The 21,196-nt window shown below is 43.4% G+C and overlaps 1 protein-coding gene across 2 annotated transcripts in view; it reads right to left on the bottom strand.

Moving 5' to 3' along the window:
- The window catches only part of PARVA (parvin alpha), a 63,799-nt gene extending 55,463 nt beyond the window's left edge, over positions 1-8,336 (bottom strand). Inside the window, exon 1 of one of the 2 annotated variants that reach the window (XM_036384150.2) lies at positions 8,055-8,336. In XM_036384150.2, coding sequence (XP_036240043.1) covers positions 8,055-8,190 — 136 coding nt within the window. In that variant the 5' untranslated portion in view covers positions 8,191-8,336. Of the gene's footprint in view, positions 1-8,040 lie in introns of both variants that reach the window. The other variant, XM_036384151.2, reaches the window with a different exon arrangement.
- Positions 8,337-21,196: the final 12,860 nt, after the last annotated feature.

The raw sequence follows: 21,196 nt of genomic DNA, 5'->3' as shown, positions 1-21,196 counted from the left end.
GCTCCAACTACAGAGCAGCACAGGAACTCCTACGAGCTGGAGAAGGCACACAGAACACACAGAGAGCAAGCTACACCTTCAGCCCCAGCCCAGCCCCACCTCTGGAAGAGCTGCAAGTGAAAATGTGAAGCACTGCAAAATATCCTGCCTTGCAGCTCATCCTCCCTCAAGCAGAATGGCATAACACTGCTTCCAGCACAGCGCTGACTGCACCACCTGCAGTGTCAGCTGGCCTTTCAGGATGTCTTCTGGTGGGGCTGGCTGCAGTTCAGCTGATAAAACAGCTTATTGTTAGGGATACAACAACTGTATTTGAACAGGACTGGTGTGGGCAACACGAGTTTAGGTACACCTCAACCACTGATTTTCTAAAGTTTCACTTCAGAAAGAACTGTGTCCCAGTTCAGCAACTGCTGATTTCACCCACAGCAACACCAGCATTTTGCTGAAAAAGACTGCAGGACTCTGGATTAAGTTATTAGGAAGCACTTGATCTCAGATACAGTGACATAACAAACAAACTGGACTGTCCTTATCTTAATCTCCGTGAGAAATGCAGAGAGGCCAGTACCAAACTGTTCTGCAGGGAGGGCATCATTTAATGATTGTGAAAGAAAATAAAAATTAGGATACATCCCAGAGATTCTGCCCAAGGGACACGTCTAGAAGCACACACCTGTGCTTGCAGGAAGCTGCCTTTAAGGTGGGAGGTTTCAGAAGATGTAAATCCAATGAGAAATTTTCACCAGTCTTGGCCTCTAGGTCTTCTCTTACCTTCAGGGCAGATTCCTTTAAATGCTATGGGAAATATCAGAGCTCTAAAACTCCAGATTCTCTTGACAGCTCATTCACTTCACTGAGGATGAAAACTTTATCCTCAGTTGAATACCTCATATTTATTCAACAGCATTATTCAGTTATATCCACCTTCACTCTGCAAACTGGATATATGTTTTTATGAGGATGATCTAAGGGAATGCATGTTTTAAATCTGGAGATGTAAAGGAAAAATTAGCACTGAAGCAAAAGTGCATCAATCTGAGCTGGTGCCTAGCTGGTTTTGGTGGGGTTTTTGGGGGTTTGTTTGTTTGGTTTTTGTTTGTTTTTTATTTTTGGTTTGGCGGTTTTTTGTTTGTTTGGGTTTTTTGTTTTGTTTTTTTCTTTTCCATGGCTTCATCCTGTAATCTGAAAGCATTGGAGGCTCTTCAACCAATTGTTCAATGCACGTTTATTTTTAGCTGAAACCTCAGCTCAGATGATGAAGGAATTGTTTAAATGGGAAAAAGTCAGGAAATAAAAGGCATACTTCTGCAGCAGCTGACTTGCCCACATAATTTAGGCTTTTGCAAGTCAAATGCAAAGAGAGAGTTCAGTGGCTCTACTGCCCTCATGCAGGTAGTCAGAGAACAGTAGAATCCTGTTTTGGGTCAGAACAGGAGATCAAAGCCCAGGGCCCCGGTACTTGGCAGAAATGCCCTCTTTCTAATACTAACAGGAAAGGGCAAAGCAACAGAAGCTTCATAACAGCTTCACAATGCTAACAACATGTCACAACAGGTATTTTATGATTTCTGAACACAAGATGTCTCTGATGGCCAACGTGATTCACACATGGACCACTGGAGACGTGCAAGATCCACACAGACTCACCTTTAGCCCCCACCCCCCATTCCTTTTAAAAAACATTTCTGGCATCCAAAACACCTCACAGCAGTAAGTTTCAGAAAATAATCATGCACAGCCTGGCTCTGTGTTCCCTTCACACACATCCCCTCACTGCATGCATGACTCCTCCTGCCCCCAGTGAGCCACCACCACGGGCTCCTTTGCCTCCTCCCTGGCACACACGAGGCTGGCACTGCCAGCACAATCCTGTACCTGTGAGAGCTAGCCCCTCTGCACCTGCTGGGAGGCACTCACATCAAGCAGGCATGCACACACTCAGCTCTACCATGATAGCCCAGCTCTGGATATACACTCAATAACCTGTCTGGCACAAAAGCTGGCACCTGGGACTCGCATATTCCTGCAGATTTGAGCTGTACATGAAGCACGTGGATCAAGCATAACTGGACTGGGCCTGCATGAATATTTGGTTGAAACAATGAACTTTTAAGAATAATTTCAGGATCATATTTTGTTTTTGAGATTCAGAAATGCATTCACAATATTTCATGTCTTTCTTTGAACCAACTGGAGCCAGAGGCTATTAAAAAGGGGGAGACAAAGAAAGCTCCACCTGGGCAGAGCCCAGCTGGACAGATGCTGAACAGCCCCAAGCAGGGCAGAGATGCCATCCACATTCATCCCTGGGAGCTCTATGGCATTCACATTCTCTGAAAAACCCCTTCACCCAGGAGTTTTCTCCTGGGAAGCTGAGAAGCCTGAGAGAAAAAGGAAAACAATTTTTATCCCATTTGCTTCTCCTGTGTTGTGCTCCCATCTGGAATGTGTTTGGAGATTGTTTACCCACAGGTGATTGTTTCATTGCATTCTGCTGTGAGTTGTTTTCACTCTTTGGCCAATCAGGGCCAAGCTGTGTCAGGGCTCTGGAAAGAGTCACGAGTTTTCATTATTATCTTTTTAGCCTTCTGTCTGTATCCCTTCTGTATTCTTTAGTATAGTTTAGTTTAGTATTCTTTAATATAATATAGTATCATAAAATAATAAATTAGCATTCGAGAACATGGAGTCAGACTGATCATTCCTCCCTGCCATGGGGCACTCACGAATACAATAGAGCTGCGTCTGCAGGGCCATTGCCATCCCAGCCCAAGCAACAGGAGGGTGCTCAGCTTTCAGAGGCCATTCTCTTCCTGTCCACTGAGCAATCCCTTCCACCAGCACAGCACAGCACAGCACAGGCCTCTCCAGATAATGCCCTGACAATGTGGCTTCAAAGCACAGGAACAGCAGCCTGGTGCTGTCCTCCTGAGGAGTTTCTCTCCTACTGCACGTGTGCTCAGAAGGTCTGAAGCAGTGAAGTGACAACAAACAAAGCAAGTAGACCTCCGCTCTATTTTTCTGTTTGTCCACGTTCCTTCCACAGAACAGAAGTATTTTATGTACTTAAGAGAACTTGCTGCAAGGCAGTAATTCCTTCAATGATCAGGCTAACAGGTTTTGCCCAGCATCACCAGGGAGATGGAAATGTGCAGCACAGAATACAGGGAAAAGATTCTGAGCACATTGCAGTTGCTGTGCAGTGAGGTTGGTGGGGAACCACCTTCATGTCAGACAGCAAAACCAGCAGCTCAGCCACTCTGATGGCACTGTAAGGCCTAGGAGTGATGTCCTGGTATGTGCAGTGAGAGGCAGAACGGGAGCAGCATTGGTCAGAGGGACAGTGAAGCCTTTCCCACGTCTCCCTTTTCCCAGGAGACTCCACATGTCCTCCTCTAAACACCAGTATGAAATTAGCACCCAGGGGTTCATTTCCATCATTCATGACATACATCAGCAAATATGAGGGTAGGACACATGTCATTTCTTCCAGCTCATGCTTTTAAATACAGCATCAGGGAAGAGCAGAGGAAGAGAAAAGCCTGCTGAGTGTTTCAGCCAGCCAAGAACCTCTTACACAAGAAAGAGACAAGCACAAACATCTACTGACTCAAAAATGAGTCATTTGCAATTGCTCTGCAGTAAGTTGCAGAAAGAGGTCCAAAGAAAATCAGTCAATTAAAATCTAGCAGAACACTTCTTCTACATCAAGAAATAAGTTTATTTCATTGGAAAAGGTCCAGAGCAAGACCAAGGCATGATCTTTCTGTCAGTGAGCCCCACAGCAAAGCATTTTACTCATGGATTGCAGAACGACAAACATTTTATGTAAAACACCAGAAAAGCTTTCATCAGCCTATATTTACTCTCTGTATTCTTAGATTTTTCTGATTTCATATTATACCATAAAATACATGAAGTAAAGATTAAGAAAGTTAAGGTTATTATCAAAACCCATCAGATTTTACAATACTTTACACTGTTAACATACTCTTCCCTGAGGCTCACAGAGAGGCCTGCCTACCCCACATACCAAAATTAAATCAAAACAAAACAAACACAAAAAGAAGAAATATCGTAAGTGGAGGACAGCAGAAAATTCATTCTTTCTCCTGCCCATCAGCCCCAAATAAACTAGGCAGAAGAGCAGTCAAATTACTGAAATTGATGTCACATCAATTGGCAAACTGACTGAGCCCGTACAATTGCTCTCCACCAAATTCACGGGTTCAAGCTGTCTGTTTCCCATCTGCTCCTCTGCAATTTAAGCAATTCTGAACTTCACTCTCTATACCCAAATGTGTCACAGATTTATCAGCATGTCAGGGGCCAATTCTTTACATTCTCCACTAAGGTAAGCTATTAGAGGGAGCAAATTTTCTCTGTTTATAATTGCCAGGCCAGGAAATTCAAGGAAAAAACTCAAAGAGGACAATCACACATGACCTTACTAAATCCACCATGAAAAATTCATTAGATAACACAATCTCCACCCCCCCCCCCCGCATCTTTTTTGAAAAGGCCATTTTGTTCTCTTCTTACATGTGTTTAAAGACATGTTTAGTACACAGTACAGAACACTGTAACCAGCTTACAAAAAATCTAATTTGTGGGCCTTTTTTGCTCATATGATGAGTTCCACCATGTATCTGAACTCCTGACAGATAAGGACTGGGATCCTTCACTAGCATATATGGGGTGGCCAGTCTTTAAATGCCTTTCAGCAATAAAGGGGATGGAACCCTATTAAAAACCACAAACAACTTTTGCACACCACAGTTCAGTTTGCAGATAGGCTGTCAAGTATTTTTGTCTTTGTTCACAATTCTCTCACTGCCTAAAAAGCTAATTTAATTAATTCCAAACATACTTAATAATTTGTAATTTTGCTACCTTAACAGAATGTATGCTTCATTTAGAGATGCAGCTGCAGATGCTCTCACAGGGAAGACCAAAGCACAATGTACTCATCCTGGAATTACACCACTGGTGATGAGATAAATGAAAACCAGACTATGGCTCTACGTGACAGACAACATAAACAAATCTGAGCTCCAAATTCCAGATTTTATCAAATACTCTCTAATATTTAGTGGCAATGTATTTTCCATATTAACATATGTCTTATGGTATGACTTATCCCTGCTTACATCCTGTGTGATATCTCAAGTATCTCAGGTTACTCTCTTGTTTTGGTCAGTAACTTGTGCTCTGATATTAGAGAATTAATTTCACTTGTCTAAACTACCCTCACCTCTTTCACTCTTACCATTGCCAAGAACTTTGAAATACATAAGCAAAGGTTTGCTATATATTTTATATATATATTTATGCATATAAATTAACATCAGTACTGAAATTGCATTTTATGTTATATTATAAACTATTTCTGCTACACCTAAAACTACATAAACTTTTACTCTCTTCATAAATAAACTGCATTACTCTTCATCATAAAGTCACTTCAGATCCTAAAGGATTTTCATTTGGTGAAGTGTTTTGGCACTGGCTCTGTTGTTGCAATATACAAAAATGTAGTTTTGACAACAATTAAAGCACCTGTTGATGACAAAAATACAAAACTCACAGACACGTAATTGTGTATCACCTACAACAGTTAACTACATATATAGCAGAGATGGTACTAAAGTGTAACCAGCATAGTCCCTACAAGAGATAAAGCATTTTTTGCATTATTAAGAACTACCAGTTCTTCACCCTTGTGGTAAAACACTGGAGTAAATCAGTATGCTTCTTCTCTATGTAACAGCAGAATTTACACCAACTGAAAGACATGGAAATTTTTCAGATGTCCCTCATTTATCCTGACTTATACTGACCATTTTCCTATACACCCTGTGTGTAAGCAGCTGAAAAACCACATGCACTTCTATGACCAAGACCCACCTCCATGGGAAACCTGCCACAGGTTGGTTAAAGCAGGAAAAAACCACCAAAGCTCAGATCCTAGATGAACAAGCAAACTGACCTCTGAAATTCCTAGCTAGGCTTCAAAAACACCTGGAGCCCTACAAAAAAAATCAGCACAACTTAAGTTGGAACCTACGTGGGCCACAGCCAGCAAGGCACAATGCTCATTGTTTGCAAACTTGTATTTATTTTTAGTAGAGAAAAAATTAAGAAGTAAGAAAGAGGACAGGCTTCACAGTAAAGCTGAAGGCATCTGAATGTGTTAAAACCCATAAATCAATAAAAAGAAAGATAAGATAGCATACTATCAATTTCACCTCTATATATGCTTCCACCTGATAAATGTCACAAATACACATCCAAGTAAAAGGGATACTATGGTGAATTTAACACAATACATTTTTGTCCATCAGCAAATAACAGTCCTTACAAGGTTAATAAATAAACCCCCAGCTCTCTAAACCAGTTATTTTTAGACAGACCTTAGAAAACTGGGAAACACAAAAGACAAGGACAATGCAGTTTCAAAATTTCAAAAGGACAGATGATAATGAAATGGCAGGTGCAGGTTTTAATTAATAAATGTAATACATTAATGAGAAGAAGCATGATTTCACAGAATGCATATTCTTGTAAGATTACAAGATAGTGGATAAAAGTTTAAAAAAAGATAAAAGCTGCCTCCAACAGTTTGCTGGAGATTTGTGACTTCAGACATCTGTCACTAAGGAAAAAAGCATTTAATAGTAAAAACAGTACTAACGACAATGTAATGGACATACCCAAACTGCCACAAATAGGCTTACTTAAAGATCTCTAAACACACCTACAGTATGAACTCATCAAGGAAGACTGTTGCTAATAGTCACAAATACTCTAACAGAATAATTTTCAAAAGTAGGTAATTAATGGAGCTGTCATTCTTTACTATGTCATCAACATCTGGTCCATCTGCAACGGCCAGAAAAAGCCAAATAAAGTGAGCACAATTGTGCAACATGGTTTCATTGAAAAGCAAGGCTGTACATCACAGAAAGATGACGTGATAGTTACAGAATGAGGAGCTGTACTCTCCCAAGTGGTGTCATCCTTGTCCCCAGCACTGGTGCTGCTCTGAAACGCTGCGTGCCTGACTCCAGCGCCCGTGTGCACATGAGGAGCAAGGGGCTGCTGAGCCTCATACCCTTCCTCACACTCACAAGCAATGAATTTTGCTAGAAAAACTCATTTGAAGTGACTGTTAGGTTAGCTCTATTTGCATCACATTTAAATTAAGTTCAGCTGTGAAAACGATGGGTGAGCGATGGGTGAGAGTGAGCAATTCCAATTCTCTCGCTCTTCACACAGGAAAATTCAGCGGGAGGTGGGTATTAATTCGCATGTACGGACAAAGAACCAGACTGCTGTACACGCTCGGCGTTCTGTAAAGGTTCTGTAGAAGTATTCTGCTCAGCACGAGGGTAACTGCGTGCCCAGCCGCAGAGGAACGATCGCTGCTCTGGAACTCGAGTCAGCGGCGTGCATCGCACAGAGCGCGGCGTGCTGACCGCACCGCACGCACCGCCTGGTGACTCACACCGGGTTTGGGTGCCCGCGGCACCGGCTTCTGGGGGGCCACGGAACCGGGTTTGGGCTGCCCATGGCACCGCGTTCGGGGCTGCCCGCGGCCCAGCAGCGGAGGCAAATCCCGCTGAGGGAAAAAAATCCCCGTGCGCTCCCAGGCCTGCGGGGCCCACCGGCCGCCCGGCCCGCTGTGGGCAGCGCTCCTTCCATCCGTCCTTCCCCGGCCGGGCCCGCAGACGGACCGCGGCCCCGCACCCAGATCCCGCACACACACTCAGGGGGCGGCCCCGCACCCAGATCCCGCACACAAACACTGCACACACACTCCGGGAGCAGCCCCGCACAGAGGGCCCCGGAGCGGCCCCGGGAATGCGGCCGGCGGGGCCGGGGCGGCTCCTCCCTCGCCGCTCGCCTGCCCACCCCACCCCGCACGTCCTTCCCCGCCAGCCCCTTCCTCCCGCTCCCCAGAGCCTTTTCCTCTCCCCCTGTCTCCTCCCTCCCTCCCCCCCACACCGTAAGGTAACTCCCAGGAAATATGCGAACCTGTTAATTTTTACCTTCCTTGGCTTTTTTCCTCCTGGCCAGCGTGCCGCCGAGCTTGCCCAGGAAGGAGTCATCCTTCTTTCTGGAGGGGGGAGATTTCGGGGTGGGGGACTTGGGGGAAGAAGGGGATTTCTGCGGGGAGGTTGCCATGCTGGGCCAGCCGCCGCCGGCGCTGCGGGACGGAGCAGCGGCACGGCTCCGAGGCCCGGTGCCGTGGGAGGCTGTTCCCGGCTCTGAACGGAAGCGGAATTATTTCAAGCATTTGAGGCAGCTCCTGCTCCGCTCTCCCGGCTCTCCCGCTCCTTCCCTCCCTCCTCCCGCCCTCCCTCCCGCCGGGGAGGGCCCGCTCGCCTCGCACGGCTCCCGGTGGCCCCGGGCGGTGCGGGAGCCGCTCCGCTCCTGGCTGGCGGCACTCGGCATAGGGGGGCCCCAATGGAGCCGGGGCAGCGCCTCGCCCCCCGCTCCATCCTCCGGCCGCGCACAGGGGCCGGGCACACCGGGGCTGGGTGGGTGCGTGACCCAGGGCGGGTGAGTGACCCAGGGCAGTGTGAGTGACCCAGGGTGGGTGAGTGACCCAGGGCGGGTGAGTGACCCAGGGCAGGTGAGTGACCCAGGGTGGGTGAGTGACCCAGGGCAGTGTGAGTGAGCCAGGGTGGGTGAGTGACCCAGGGCAGTGTGAGTGAGCCAGGGCGGGTGAGTGAGCCAGGGCAGTGTGAGTGACCCAGGGCAGTGTGAGTGAGCCAGGGCGGGTGAGTGACCCAGGGCGGGTGAGTGACCCAGGGTGGGTGAGTGAGCCAGGGCAGTGTTAGTGACCCAGGGCGGGTGAGTGACCCAGGGCGGGTGAGTGACCCAGGGTGGGTGAGTGAGCCAGGGCAGTGTTAGTGACCCAGGGCGGGTGAGTGACCCAGGGCGGGTGAGTGAGCCAGGGTGGGTGAGTGAGCCAGGGCAGTGTGAGTGACCCAGGGCGGGTGAGTGACCCAGGGCGGGTGAGTGACCCAGGGTGCCAGGTAACGTGGGTGCTGAAGGGTGAAGGTGGGTGTGGGCGCAGTGCCCACACCGTTCAGTTCAGTCTCAGCTGCCCCAAGGTGAAGGGCCTGGAGGATAGCAGGGTCACAGCTGCCAGCAGATGTTTGTACATCCTGTGCACAGCACCCATAGGAAAACAGAACCACAGTCAGGGTTGGAAGGAGTCTTAAAGATAATGTAGTTTCCAACACCCTGCCATGGGTAGGGACACCATCAATTACACTTGACTGTTCAAAGCCCCATTTAACCTGGCCTTGAACACTTCCATGGATGGAGTGTCCAGAGCTTCTCTGGAGAGCTTGTTTCAGAGCCTCACCACTGTCCCCATAAAGAGTTTCTTCCTAATATCTTGTCTAAACCTACACTTCTTCAGCTTGAGGCTATTTCCCCTTCTTCTGTCACCACCTGCCCTTGCAGGAAGTCCCCCTCCAGGTGTCCTGTAACCCCCCTTTAGGTACTGGCAGGCTGCTAGGTCTCCCTGAAGCATTCTCCAGGCTGAACAACCCCAACTTTCTCAACTTGTATTCATGGGAGAGGTGCTCCAGCCCTCTGAGCACCTTGGTGGCCTCCTCTAGACATGCTCCATCAAGTTCGTCTCTCTTGTGTTGGAGACCCCAGATCTGGGCACACAAAAGAACTTATGAAGTAATGAAGTGTCACTAAATAGTTTCCTGCAAGTTAAAGTTCAAGCTTACTACAGACATTTCAGTCTGGATAACATTTTGCAAAGCTCTTCTGCCTGCAGTTTTCAGCTGTGTCTGTGGTGAGAAGCAGCAGGCATCATCATATCCACTTCTACAAAACAAAACAACTGTTGTAGGCAGACCAGTATAAAAAGGCTGTGGAAGGAAAGGTGACTTAACATGATAGATTGCCTATACCAATCCTGCTTTGATTTGCAGATGAGCAGCTTAAGGAAGGTTTAAAACAGATAATTTGCTGTGACTGGTTCAGGAGGCATCCAGGAGTGGAACAGCATTAATGTCATCTGGATGCACTACTTTCGCTTACCACTTAATCACTTGATTAACAATTCAGGCAAAAAGCCACACACTTCATGCAAATATCTAGCTATCCATTAGGCATAATAAGTGAAATGAAATTACCATGAGGATATTTCTAAATCAGCTAATAATTGTTGTGTTTTTACAAGCTGGTAACGTTGGTTAGCTGATGAGGGGTAGACATCAATGTCTATTTGTTGCATGCAGTTCGTGTGTGCCCTGGAAAAAAACTCTATTCATCCATCCTGCCATCACTTATAAGCAGGAATGAGCCCAAGGCTGAGCACAATCCTTTCCTTACATTTGCTCTCTGGTTCTAGCACCAGTTACTGTCTCAGGCCTCTTGTCTTTGGATTTCAGCCTGAATTTCACACATTATTCTCTTTGTGCAGAAGTGCTGCTTATACAGTGTATGTGTCATTTTAAATAACATAATAAAAGACAGCTTCAAAAGGAGAAATACACACATCATGCACTTTTTAAAATATGCCTGCAAATCTGTGCTATTTACAAACAGAGCAGTGACCCAGCTGAATCTCCACTTGGAGTCAAATGACTATGCATGGATGTCAATATAGGATTTTGTGGGCACAACAGAAGAGAGAACGTTTTGGTAAGCACAAGTGCACTTGCCTTTGTACCCCTGTGTTTGTGGTAAATACAGAAGGAACAAGCCAGATGCCTCACAAAGAGCAATGGGTACTGGGCTGTGCAGTACAGAGTAGTCAGAATTCAACATACATTTGCCAATTCCCTACGAAACTCTTGAAAAGACACAGAATCTTTCCTATTTCTCAACACTCAGTATATGTAAATTAATGATAAATACAGTGTTACTTATTTGACAGCCTCGTGAACTATGAGAGTTTGACATCACAAGGGGAAAAATTAAATGAAACAAAGTGTTTAAGATGAACTTTATCAGATCTGGAAACTCAAATACTGTGTGCTTTAAGAAATGATGCTAAAACAACAGCCAGACCCTAAGTTTAAAGTTTTGATTTTGGGATTTCTTTCATGATTTATGTGCAGTTCTTTGTGTGTAACATTACCGCAGTGTTTTTCTTCTTGTGATGTTTCTCTTTGAGGATAGTTACAACATTTTCCCCCTGTATCTTAAATTTAGAATTACATATGCTACCTTTTTTTTTGTTTTTATGTAGGAGAATATATGAACATATAGCCTTAAATTAACACTGTATTCATCACAAAAAGCTTTATAGATATACACAAGGTCAAAGTTATGGCCTTAAATTAATATTGCATTCATCACAAAAGGCTGTATAGGTATTCACAGGGTCTGAGTTATGGCAGCTATGGGGATGGAGTTTGCTCTGCTCTGTATTTGACAATAGAACACTTCCAGGACCGTGCTCCAGAGCCCAGCCCAGGACATAGCAGTCAGCAGGCTGCTGTTGGGGCTGGCCCTGCTGCACCTGGCACAGAGAAGTGCAGAGCAGACCATGAGAGCTCTCACCACGCTCCCTGTCAGCGCCTTCTTGGGACAGATGAGCCAAACATTACATCAAATTAATTGTATCCTGCTCACATATGTACTTTTGCCAGGCAATAAAAGGTGGCTGAGTCCCTTCCCCTCCACCCTTCAAATAATTCTTATTCACCTGCATATCTGTCCATGCACAGCTGGTTTTTATTTCTTTTAATATGAGACTCAGAATGCTCAGGAGCAGAGTTTTACTTTCCCAATGAAACAGAAGAAGCAAGGTATATAATATCCCAACCACAGGCTGGGCTAGCAAGAAAGAGCAGCCAAGATGGTTAAGATTGTGCAATAAATCATCCCCTTGCCTCTGAGTATTCCCCTCACATTTTTCTCCTAGGTGTATCTCTGCTCCAGCCTTTTGACCATTTAAAGAAGGGAAGTGGAATTTTTAAAAGTGATTTATCAACTTGCTGCTACTGCTGTGCTTGCCTACAGGAACACCCTTTGCTGACTTCAGGAGGAGGAGAACTAAACCAAAGTCTACACATTTTGTTTTCCTACGCACTTGCAGTCATCCTTGTGCTGGCCTGCCGGCTCTGTGTGGTGAATTGCTGAACGTGCCCACCCTCCCTGAGTTCACAGCACAGCAGAGGGGCCTGCTGAGCAGAGAAGGTGTTTCCACACCATCTCAATGTGAACAGCAGAAAGCATCATATCAAGGAGAAAAGGGCTCCAAATTTTCATTGCCAGCATCACCTGAAACTCACGCTTGAGATAAATTTCTTTCCAGCTCACAAAGTGAGATGAAGATTGGGCATATTCATATGCTGGAATTTAAAGCACAGCTATGATTTCTACTCTAACTTCTTTGGTAAAAGAATATTCTGTTTAAATAATATAACAAAATAACATAGTTTTATAAAAGTAAGAGAGTATTTCCAAACAGATTCTGAAAACATAAAATGAATTTCTGTTGTACATCAAGGAGCAAAACAGACAGACTAAGATTTGATGAGAAGAAACGTACATGAAAGATAAAAGATAACATGTTGTATACAGCCACAGAAATTAATAATTTGAAAGCTTCAGAGGAAAGAAAGTGGGCTTAAAACTTTTTGGTAAAATGGGAATGTCATCCTGGTATTCACTACTTTTGGTAACATGTTGTTACATCAATTAGTTATTTATAAAAACTGGGCCAAGTTTACTTGCCTTTACAACTGTCCTTCTTGAGATAGTTTCAGGAAAAAAAATCAGTCTTATGATTTTTTTTTTCCTTAAGAAGTTTCAGTTGTAGCCTTTGTTTGGGCCTGCAGTTATGTACAGTTATGTACAGGTGTTACATGAATGTTCCAGCAAGCACAATACTGGCATGCAGTGACACCATGATATTTCCTGAAAAATCCCTTCACCAGGATTTTTCTCCTGAGAAGCTGAGAAGCCTCAGAAGAGAAATGTAAACAATAATTATCTGATTGCTTGGAATGTGGTTTGGAGGTTGCTCACCAACAGGTCCATCTTTGATAGGTTCCATGTGAATTGGTTTTAATTAATGACCAATCCCAGTCCAGCTCTGTCGGACTCTCTGGTCAGTCACAGGTTTTTATTATTCATTCTTGTCCAGCCTTCTGATGTCTCCTTTCTCTTTCTTTAGTATAGTTTTAGTCTAACATTTCTTATAATATCATATCATATCATATAAAATAAAAAATCAGCCTTCTGAGAACTTGGAGTCAAATTCTCATCTCTCACCTCGTCCTGGGGACCCTCACAACACCACAACAATGCAGGGCCCATCAGGTCTCTTCATAGTTCATGAGAAGCAATAGAAGAAACCACAATTTTTCTCATAAATATCAGGCAAAGAGATCTATGTGAAGTCCAGCAAATACCTTGCCCATCATGAAGTGTTTGCCAGGGCCCAGGCTCCTGAGATGTGGCTGCCATGAAGACTGAAGAAACAGCATTTGCATGCTGCCACAGCAAACCCATTGTGCTAAACAATGCCAAAATGTGTGGTCCAGGAAAGCCCAGCAGGGACAGCTTAAAAATAAAAAAAATATTAACAGCAGCAAAGCCACAAAAGATACACAGAGTCTCCAATCTGCTGTGCCACATCCTGTTACTTGCTCAAGCAAGGAAGAAAACAGTGTATCTCCCTGGAAAAGAACTACCAAACTAATGCAAAAATCTTAGTTGCAATCAGAATGCATTGGGCTACAAAGCAGAAGTTTCAAGGCACAAGACCTCTAAATTTGTTTCCTATGGTCAAACACACTGAAAATCAGTGAGGTGTCCCTTTACCTTGGAGGCAAATGGATTGGTCTTGGTTCAAAAAGTGATTTACAAAATTGTTTCCCCAAGCTTTTTATAGAATCACAAAATTGTTTAAGTTTGAACAGACCTTTAAGATCAAGTCTAGCCATTAACCCAGTACTGGCAAATCCACACTAAACCACATCCCTAAACAACAACTGAGTTTCTTTAGACCTGTGATCTTTTGAAGAGGGGATAAGGAGGGTGTGTGCATGCACTGTGATTAGAAGAGCCCCAGTAAATTCCTGTGGTGGCATTTCTATTCTGCTCCTGGGACAGAAAAGTCCACAAGATGGAAGGGAAAGGACATGACAGTGAAAGGAAAATCTCAGTTCAAAGATACCAGAAATTACATTGACCTCTGAAGAGAAGCAGCTGCCTGTCAGAACCCAGGAAATTCCTCTGGCTGCCCTGGAGGACTCGAGCCCCTGCCCAGGGGGCTCAGAGACTTTGGCACAGAGCCCAAGCCCCTGTGCCTTTGATTTAGTCCTTGGAGCAAATTATCACCTTAATATGAATAATTGCAAGTCAAGAGAGTTTAAGTAGAATAATAGTTAGTTTGTCACAGGGTGAAAAATAGATTTTTTGGGTTTTTAGAATGGGGGCTTGTGGTCCCAAGATGGAGGAATTTGGGTGTACCCTGTCCTTCTTTCTTCTTCTTGGCCTCCATGTTCCAGGTGATGCTGGCACTTTCAGATTGGTTTAGAGTAGAAGCTCACTGTCTAACATGGGTGATAGGTATTGGGAAGTTATGGTAAATATTGTACACATAGTTTTTAGTATAAAAAGATAACATTGCCCGAGGGTGGCCAGAGTGCCAGTGTCTGTCCTGCTGAACAGACCTTGGCAGGCCAGGAGAAAGAATTTTATAGATAAGATACAATAAAACAACCTTGAGAATGAGAAATGAAGAGCTCTGACTCCTCCTTCAACCGCCGGGCTGGGAAAAGAGACTTTCTAGCCCATCTCAGGCTCACTCTGAGCAGCAGAGATTCTGAGAGCTGTCCATCTGTCCTGTGAGGAGGAGAGACCCATCCATCAGTCCAGAGTCATTGAGCAGGGGACAATCATGCTGGCCCCAGGCTTGCTTATCCTCTTCTCTCCTCTGGGCAGCACATGGTCTTGGTCAGTAAGACTCTCCCACTGCTAGAAAGCAACAAAACAAGATAACCTGATAGAGGGAAAGTTAGTGCCATTTGAAAATTGACAATTATTTGGCAATTATGATTTTGATCACCATTTTATCAACACTTTTCCTTTGAGTCTTGACGGAGCTGTTCTAATTTGTGTGTCAAGCCCAAGGAAAGCAGCTGGCGAATTCCTGTGTAAGCATGTGTGGAAGTTGTTGGTCTCCTGGGGTTTGTAATCTCTTCTGTTAGAGATGCCCCCTAACCTCAGAGTGTCATTATTTCTGAACTACAAAAGGAATTTGTGCACTGCAAGATGCTGTGATTTACTTACCAGTACATGAGTTCAGAAGATGATTCAATTTGTTTAGCTAAAGATCTGTCCTCATCACACATTATTGCACTGTAGGTGTCAGTAGAAAGAAATTTCTATGGAAATTATCTGGGGACTTCAAGAGTGAGCCAGAATTTTATTCTTTCAAATAGATAATTTCTCACAACCAGCCTGTTTAGACGCACTCAGTACATTCCAGCACATCACATTATACCCCAAAATGCCAGTGCCATCAACATAAAAATGAACAAATCTATTATAAATTAGAGAGCCACGTTACAGAAAAGATTGAGCAGCAAGAAAACTGAGAACCAAACCAGTGCTTAAATCCATTTCTAGTAGAAGCCAGCCATATGAAATTGACCTGGGAACAGTGCACATAGCTTCTCCTTTTTTTAATCCCCTTCTCTACTCTCACAATACACAAAGACCTGCTTTAAACGACTTAGGAGTTTATGATTTTCTAAATCACTTACACTGTTTATTTTTGGATCTAATCTTGTGAGGTACTTAATATCAGGCAGGGCAGCAGTAGCCTGACAGGTTTTTCCACCCAAGAGCAGACAGTTTTGGGTGGAACGTGTGTAACCACAGGGCCTTCAGAAAAGTGCTTCTTTAGCAAAGAATGTTTTTGATGTCCATAAAGTTCTGATGGCCCTCAGCTTCTGTAGACTCTGATACTCTCAAGAGTGCAAATCTTTGAAGCTCAAGGGAAAGCACCCTTTGGAGTTTGGTTTTATAGCTGAACAGGTGTCTATCTACTGTAAACTGAAATCCCAGGGCATATTTGCAACAGCAAGACTAATGTGAATGGGACTACTTAATTGTAAAAGTGAGGTGAGAAAACCAATCTTTGACATAACTGGAGATTTCTGCAGAATTCTCCTCCTTTGCAAAGCTCTAAGAATTTTGCTTTCAAACTTTTAAAAAATACCTTGAAATCATTATGATTTTCACAGAAAACGATGACATTTCCTAGACTGTCTTTTTCTACAGGACTGCATGAGGGAGGATTGGGGACAGTGATGAAACCCAGAAATTTTCTCCACCAAACTGGTAATACCAGCAGATCTCAACAGAGAAAATGAAAATATTTATTGCTGCTCTGCCTCTCCTACTTCGTGTCAGTCTTAAGTAACAGAGTTAGTTTAAAGAATCAACCACTGCAATCCATCTCAGTAAAAATGTCATCTGAAGATCAGGTATGCTTAGCCTATGAATGAGAATGGGAAAAAAGTCTGGTGGTTATTTTGGAACACATTTAAGGATTTCTTCCATGTCTTTTCACTGTGATGGAAGACAAATTGTATGTTAAAACCCTGAATGCTGTGTTTTAAGGGCATCCCTTCAAGTTACGGTCACTGAGAACACTGTTTAAAATCTTAATTAATATTTTATTGCTAATTATGTACCAAACCTATAAAGCTGTCTACTCTACAATGCACAGTTTTGCTGTACACACATGTTAGAAATACACAGTTTTCAATCAAAATCAGAGACAACATCCAAACTGTAAGATACAACCAGACACTCTTACCCTCTCTAAACAGTCTAATAAATAGATATAAATAAATATTGCAGAGCAATAGTATAAAGCTTGCACCAACCGAGGTATATTATTTATGTGTGAGCAATAGCAAAAACTTGCTTTTACCTTTAGAAACGGTATTTCAAATTTCTTGCAATACAGAAGGAAAAACAAAAACAAAACCAAACCAACCCTAAAGATAACTCAGAAATTATTGTGACAGGATCCAGTGTGTCTGTTACTTTACCAGTACTCACCAAGAGGTTTTTAAAGCTTTTTTAATAGGAATGCTTCTATCTTTGGCTGTACCACAGGCAGATGCTGCAAATTAGCACCATTCACAAAATAATGAGAACATCAAATCTTCTCAGAGCATGAGGTAAAATGATATTCAAAAAACAGTCTTTCAGTTTCCCCTTGTTTTTTCCAGTTTGAAAATCTAGTGTATCACACACAGAGTTGGGAATATTACCAATCTTAAATTGGCAGAATTATCTCAGATTTAAGAAATTCCTTAAATTAGGAGACTATCTGCATGCTTTTTTTGCCAATATCTGCAAATGCATGTACAAAAAAGATAGAAGATGGCCCCTTTAAGCAAAAAATACGCATATATTCTCAAGCAGCAGGATAAATGTAATTGAAATACACTCACAATATTTTCTATCAAATGTTGATACTAAAAACTCAACATTTTTTGCAGTCCTTTTATGGGATGGTTGTCTTTAACTGCTATACCATTTATTACACCCAGCAATACCATTTGTGATGTATTTTGTGAAGAAATTTTAAAGTATGCCTTAGTAAAGTCTGCCTATAGTCCAATTGGGTCTGAATTACTATTTTTAAATTATCATTTTTTCTGATTTTAAAGACTTTAGTCTCTGATATACAGAAACTTTTTTGTGCACGTAACAGCTGTAAGGATAGTCACCACTTTGATAAACCCTTACCACTTTACAAAATGCAGGGATTTAATAATGCTTTAACTTCTTGTTCAAAAATACACAGTGCAATAAAACTTATAAATACCTGAAAAACTAATTTCTGGCATTGCATTTACAGTAGTTTTATTAAGTGCTCATATATAGTTATTAGTCAAATGACTCTTCCTCCACCAGAAATAAAGACTAACCCTATTTTTATGAGATGCTTGTTTTCTGACTTTTCTATAGTTGACCATGCCTTGGCTGTGCCAAAATATTAACAAAGCCACACAGAGATTCAGACAAACAGATGGAGAGTAAGGCTGTCTCAGAAATACTAAATGATGTCATCATGTTCCTCAGAAACTCTGCTCTCAGCATTAAAATAAAATTCCAAGAGAATAATGGAGCTCTGATTTCCCTTTCACAGACCCTGGTGCCTGTCAGACAGGCACATTCAGTCCAAATCTGGATCCCAGTGATCCTTTGAGCTGACAGTGCAATGACTGTCTCTGGTCTAAGCAAAAACCTGTTTTAAAGCTTTTGATAACAAAATGATGTGCTTCCCAAATAAGTTGATTTAAAATTTGAATTCCTTCATTTTCCAGAAGAGTGTACCTCCGTGATAGGGAATACTGCTGAAAGGATGTTTATTTGCATGTGGCTGTTTAAATCCTGCTCAGCTGATAACCTGTAGATAAAATAAGGCTTTCAAAGTGCTGGTCTTCTGCTCTTTCTTTCACTCTCTGCTCTTCTAAGGCACATACAAGTCTGTCCCTTTCTTCAACCACTTTCATCATCTCAGTAAAAATTTCATCCTCCTCGTTCAGATCCATCTCATCTTTAAGGCTGTCTAAAAGGTCACAAAAAAGAGGTTAAGAACCAGGTCACTGTTTGCATTTTAACTGTTAGTGCACAGCTTGAATTAACATTATTGTCAATGACAAATGTAGTCGATAGCAGTTAGTATTGTTAGAGTTACAGCTCAGGAGAATTTTCTCCTGGATTTGGGCCATTTGAAGTTGATCATTAGGATTCCTAGAGTCTATAGTAGATCTGGTACAAAATTTAGACTGGAAGGGATAGGAAAAGCATTACTTAATTATAGAAGCAATTAAGCTGTAGTTTAAATTTAGCTCATAAGGTAAAAATCCCTACATGAAATGTAGTACCTGTAAGGAAATGGAAAGCATTTTTCAGAAAACGTACTGAAACCTGCCATCACTTGCAATCCACATGCCTAGAGCACAACAGGATATTTTGGGGTACTCAGTGCTATGGAACCACTCTTCTCCCTGCATTGCTCCTCCCCATGCTCCTTTTCAAATCCCAAATGAAAGACAAGCCCAAGCTGTAATCCCAAGTACTTCAAAGCAGTCCCAAAACACTGTGGTGCCCAGCAATGCTGCATAAGAGCAGACAACCTCTTCTGCTTAGGTGACAGAAGAAGTCACTTTCCATTGCTGCCCATGATCAGCTGGCCTGGAGAGCTGCCTGGGGAGCACAATTAGTGCAATTACCCCTGCAGTGCAGTGTAGGACTGGGCAGGTCAGCTCCGCTGTCTTCACCAGGAGCCAGATGAGAAGATCTCACATTTTGCTGGCTGAGCTGTGCTCAGAGGGAGCACAGGAGCCTCAGCCACCCTTTTTGGAGCAAACAGGGTTGGCACAGTCTGTCCCTGTGGGCTGCAGCACACTGTCCCCTCTGACTTACCATCAATGGCCATTTTCTCTCTCAGCTTTTGTTCCAGCCTGCTTTGGTGGTCCTCCAATTCTAGCTCTTGGGCTCTGGGTGCAGCAAAAAGTATGTTAAAGAAGCAGCTTTTTTCAATGAAGACATATATGTTAGCATGATTTCAGTTATGAGATTCTGTGTTCTGTTTATCTGGTATTTTCTCCTCATGGGCTGCCAAAGCTAAAAGGTTTGCCTGTGCCAACATCTCCAGAGCAGCTCCAGGAGTACCACTGCCACCTCTTACATTATGTATAGGGTTAAACTCCCCCATAAACAGCGAAGCTTAAGGCTTTGAACCATCTGTGCTTTGCTGGTGGCGCCCACATTGTAATTCTGCATGGGGCTGAACCCACACATGAAGGGCCTCACCAGGCCCTCTGCACAGGAGCAGCTCCTGAGGCAAAGGAATTCACAAATGAACACATCCAGACAACAACATTTTGTGTCCTGCAGTGCTAGAAGCAGCCCACTGTTGCCTTTTTAACTCTCACACAGTGTGAGAAGGAAGCATTGCTGCCACAGCACCCAGGAGAGGGGCAAGAAAGGGTCAGCCCCAGCAGCACCAGCACAGCTGGGGAGAAACTGGGGTGCAGCTGGAGCCCAGGGCTGGCAATATGGAAATGATAAATGGCAATGGGCAGCCTGCACAGGTGGGAAACCCAGCGGGGAGTGAGGACTGCTGAGGCTCCCATTGCCTTCCCACGTTGCCCACGAGCGTGGAGAAAATAGCTGAGAGTCTGTCTGTCCTGAGTGTGTCTGCAGGGAGGCAAGGAAAGGGAGCTACAGCAAACATTGCTTCCACCAGCCACAACAGTGGCAGCTGAGCTGGGTTTTATTTGCTTCTTGTGTTGGTGTATCTGCTTATTTCATGGTTGTAGTGAATTTCTAGGTCTTTTTGCCTATGTCCAATAAAAACAGATGAATTCTCAGACTGTTTTTCTTCCCAGGAGAAGGTGTTCATTAGACCCACATTATGTGAAGGCAGAGCATCTCTGTGCCACATTGAACCAATTCATACAGGGTATGAACCAATATTGGTTCAGAGCATCATAGAGAATTTAAATGTTTCAGCCACTGTGAGAGGGAAGGATGAGAAGGCCTCAGCTGCAAATCTATGTTCAAAACAGGCTGTAGCTACTCTGGATTTTATTCCTCAGCTGTCTCAAATGCAGCACACAGCAAGGTGTTCAGGTGTATTGTGAGTTGTGAGTACATCTTTTCCCTGTCCCCTCCCATCTTTAATACTTACGCTTGTTCTTACTCACATAATCAGGAGCTCAGACTCATAACGCATTAATTTATTCTTCTCCATGACCAGCTCAAACCATTCATGTAGCATCTGATTTTCATCCTTTGTGCCTGAATCTGTGTGAAATAGGAGACTTTAGTGTGCTTCACCAGCTTTCTTTCCAATGCTTTTGCCAACAAAGTTCTTCAATAGTCCTCCTCAGCCTACATGACTTCAAATGGAGATGGTTTTGGTGTGACTTACCCCAGCAATGGCTGAGTACAACAGGTATGACATTTTTATCTATTTTTGGTTGACAGTTGTGGCTTATTGCAGCTGCATTGGATTGCATTGGATTTTAAAACACTTTTGTCCTGAAGTTTTTCCTTTCAAATAATCACATATTGGGCACTATTTCTCTCTCTTAGCTCTGCCTTTGATAAGACAGTCTCTCCTTTGAAACTGGGCTTCAGAGCTGAGCTGTGTCTT

Source organism: Molothrus ater, chromosome 6, assembly GCF_012460135.2.
Source record: "Molothrus ater isolate BHLD 08-10-18 breed brown headed cowbird chromosome 6, BPBGC_Mater_1.1, whole genome shotgun sequence".
Taxonomy (NCBI): Eukaryota; Metazoa; Chordata; class Aves; order Passeriformes; family Icteridae; genus Molothrus; species Molothrus ater.
Note: the sequence above shows the minus strand (reverse complement) of the source record. Positions and strands in the feature narration are given on the sequence as shown.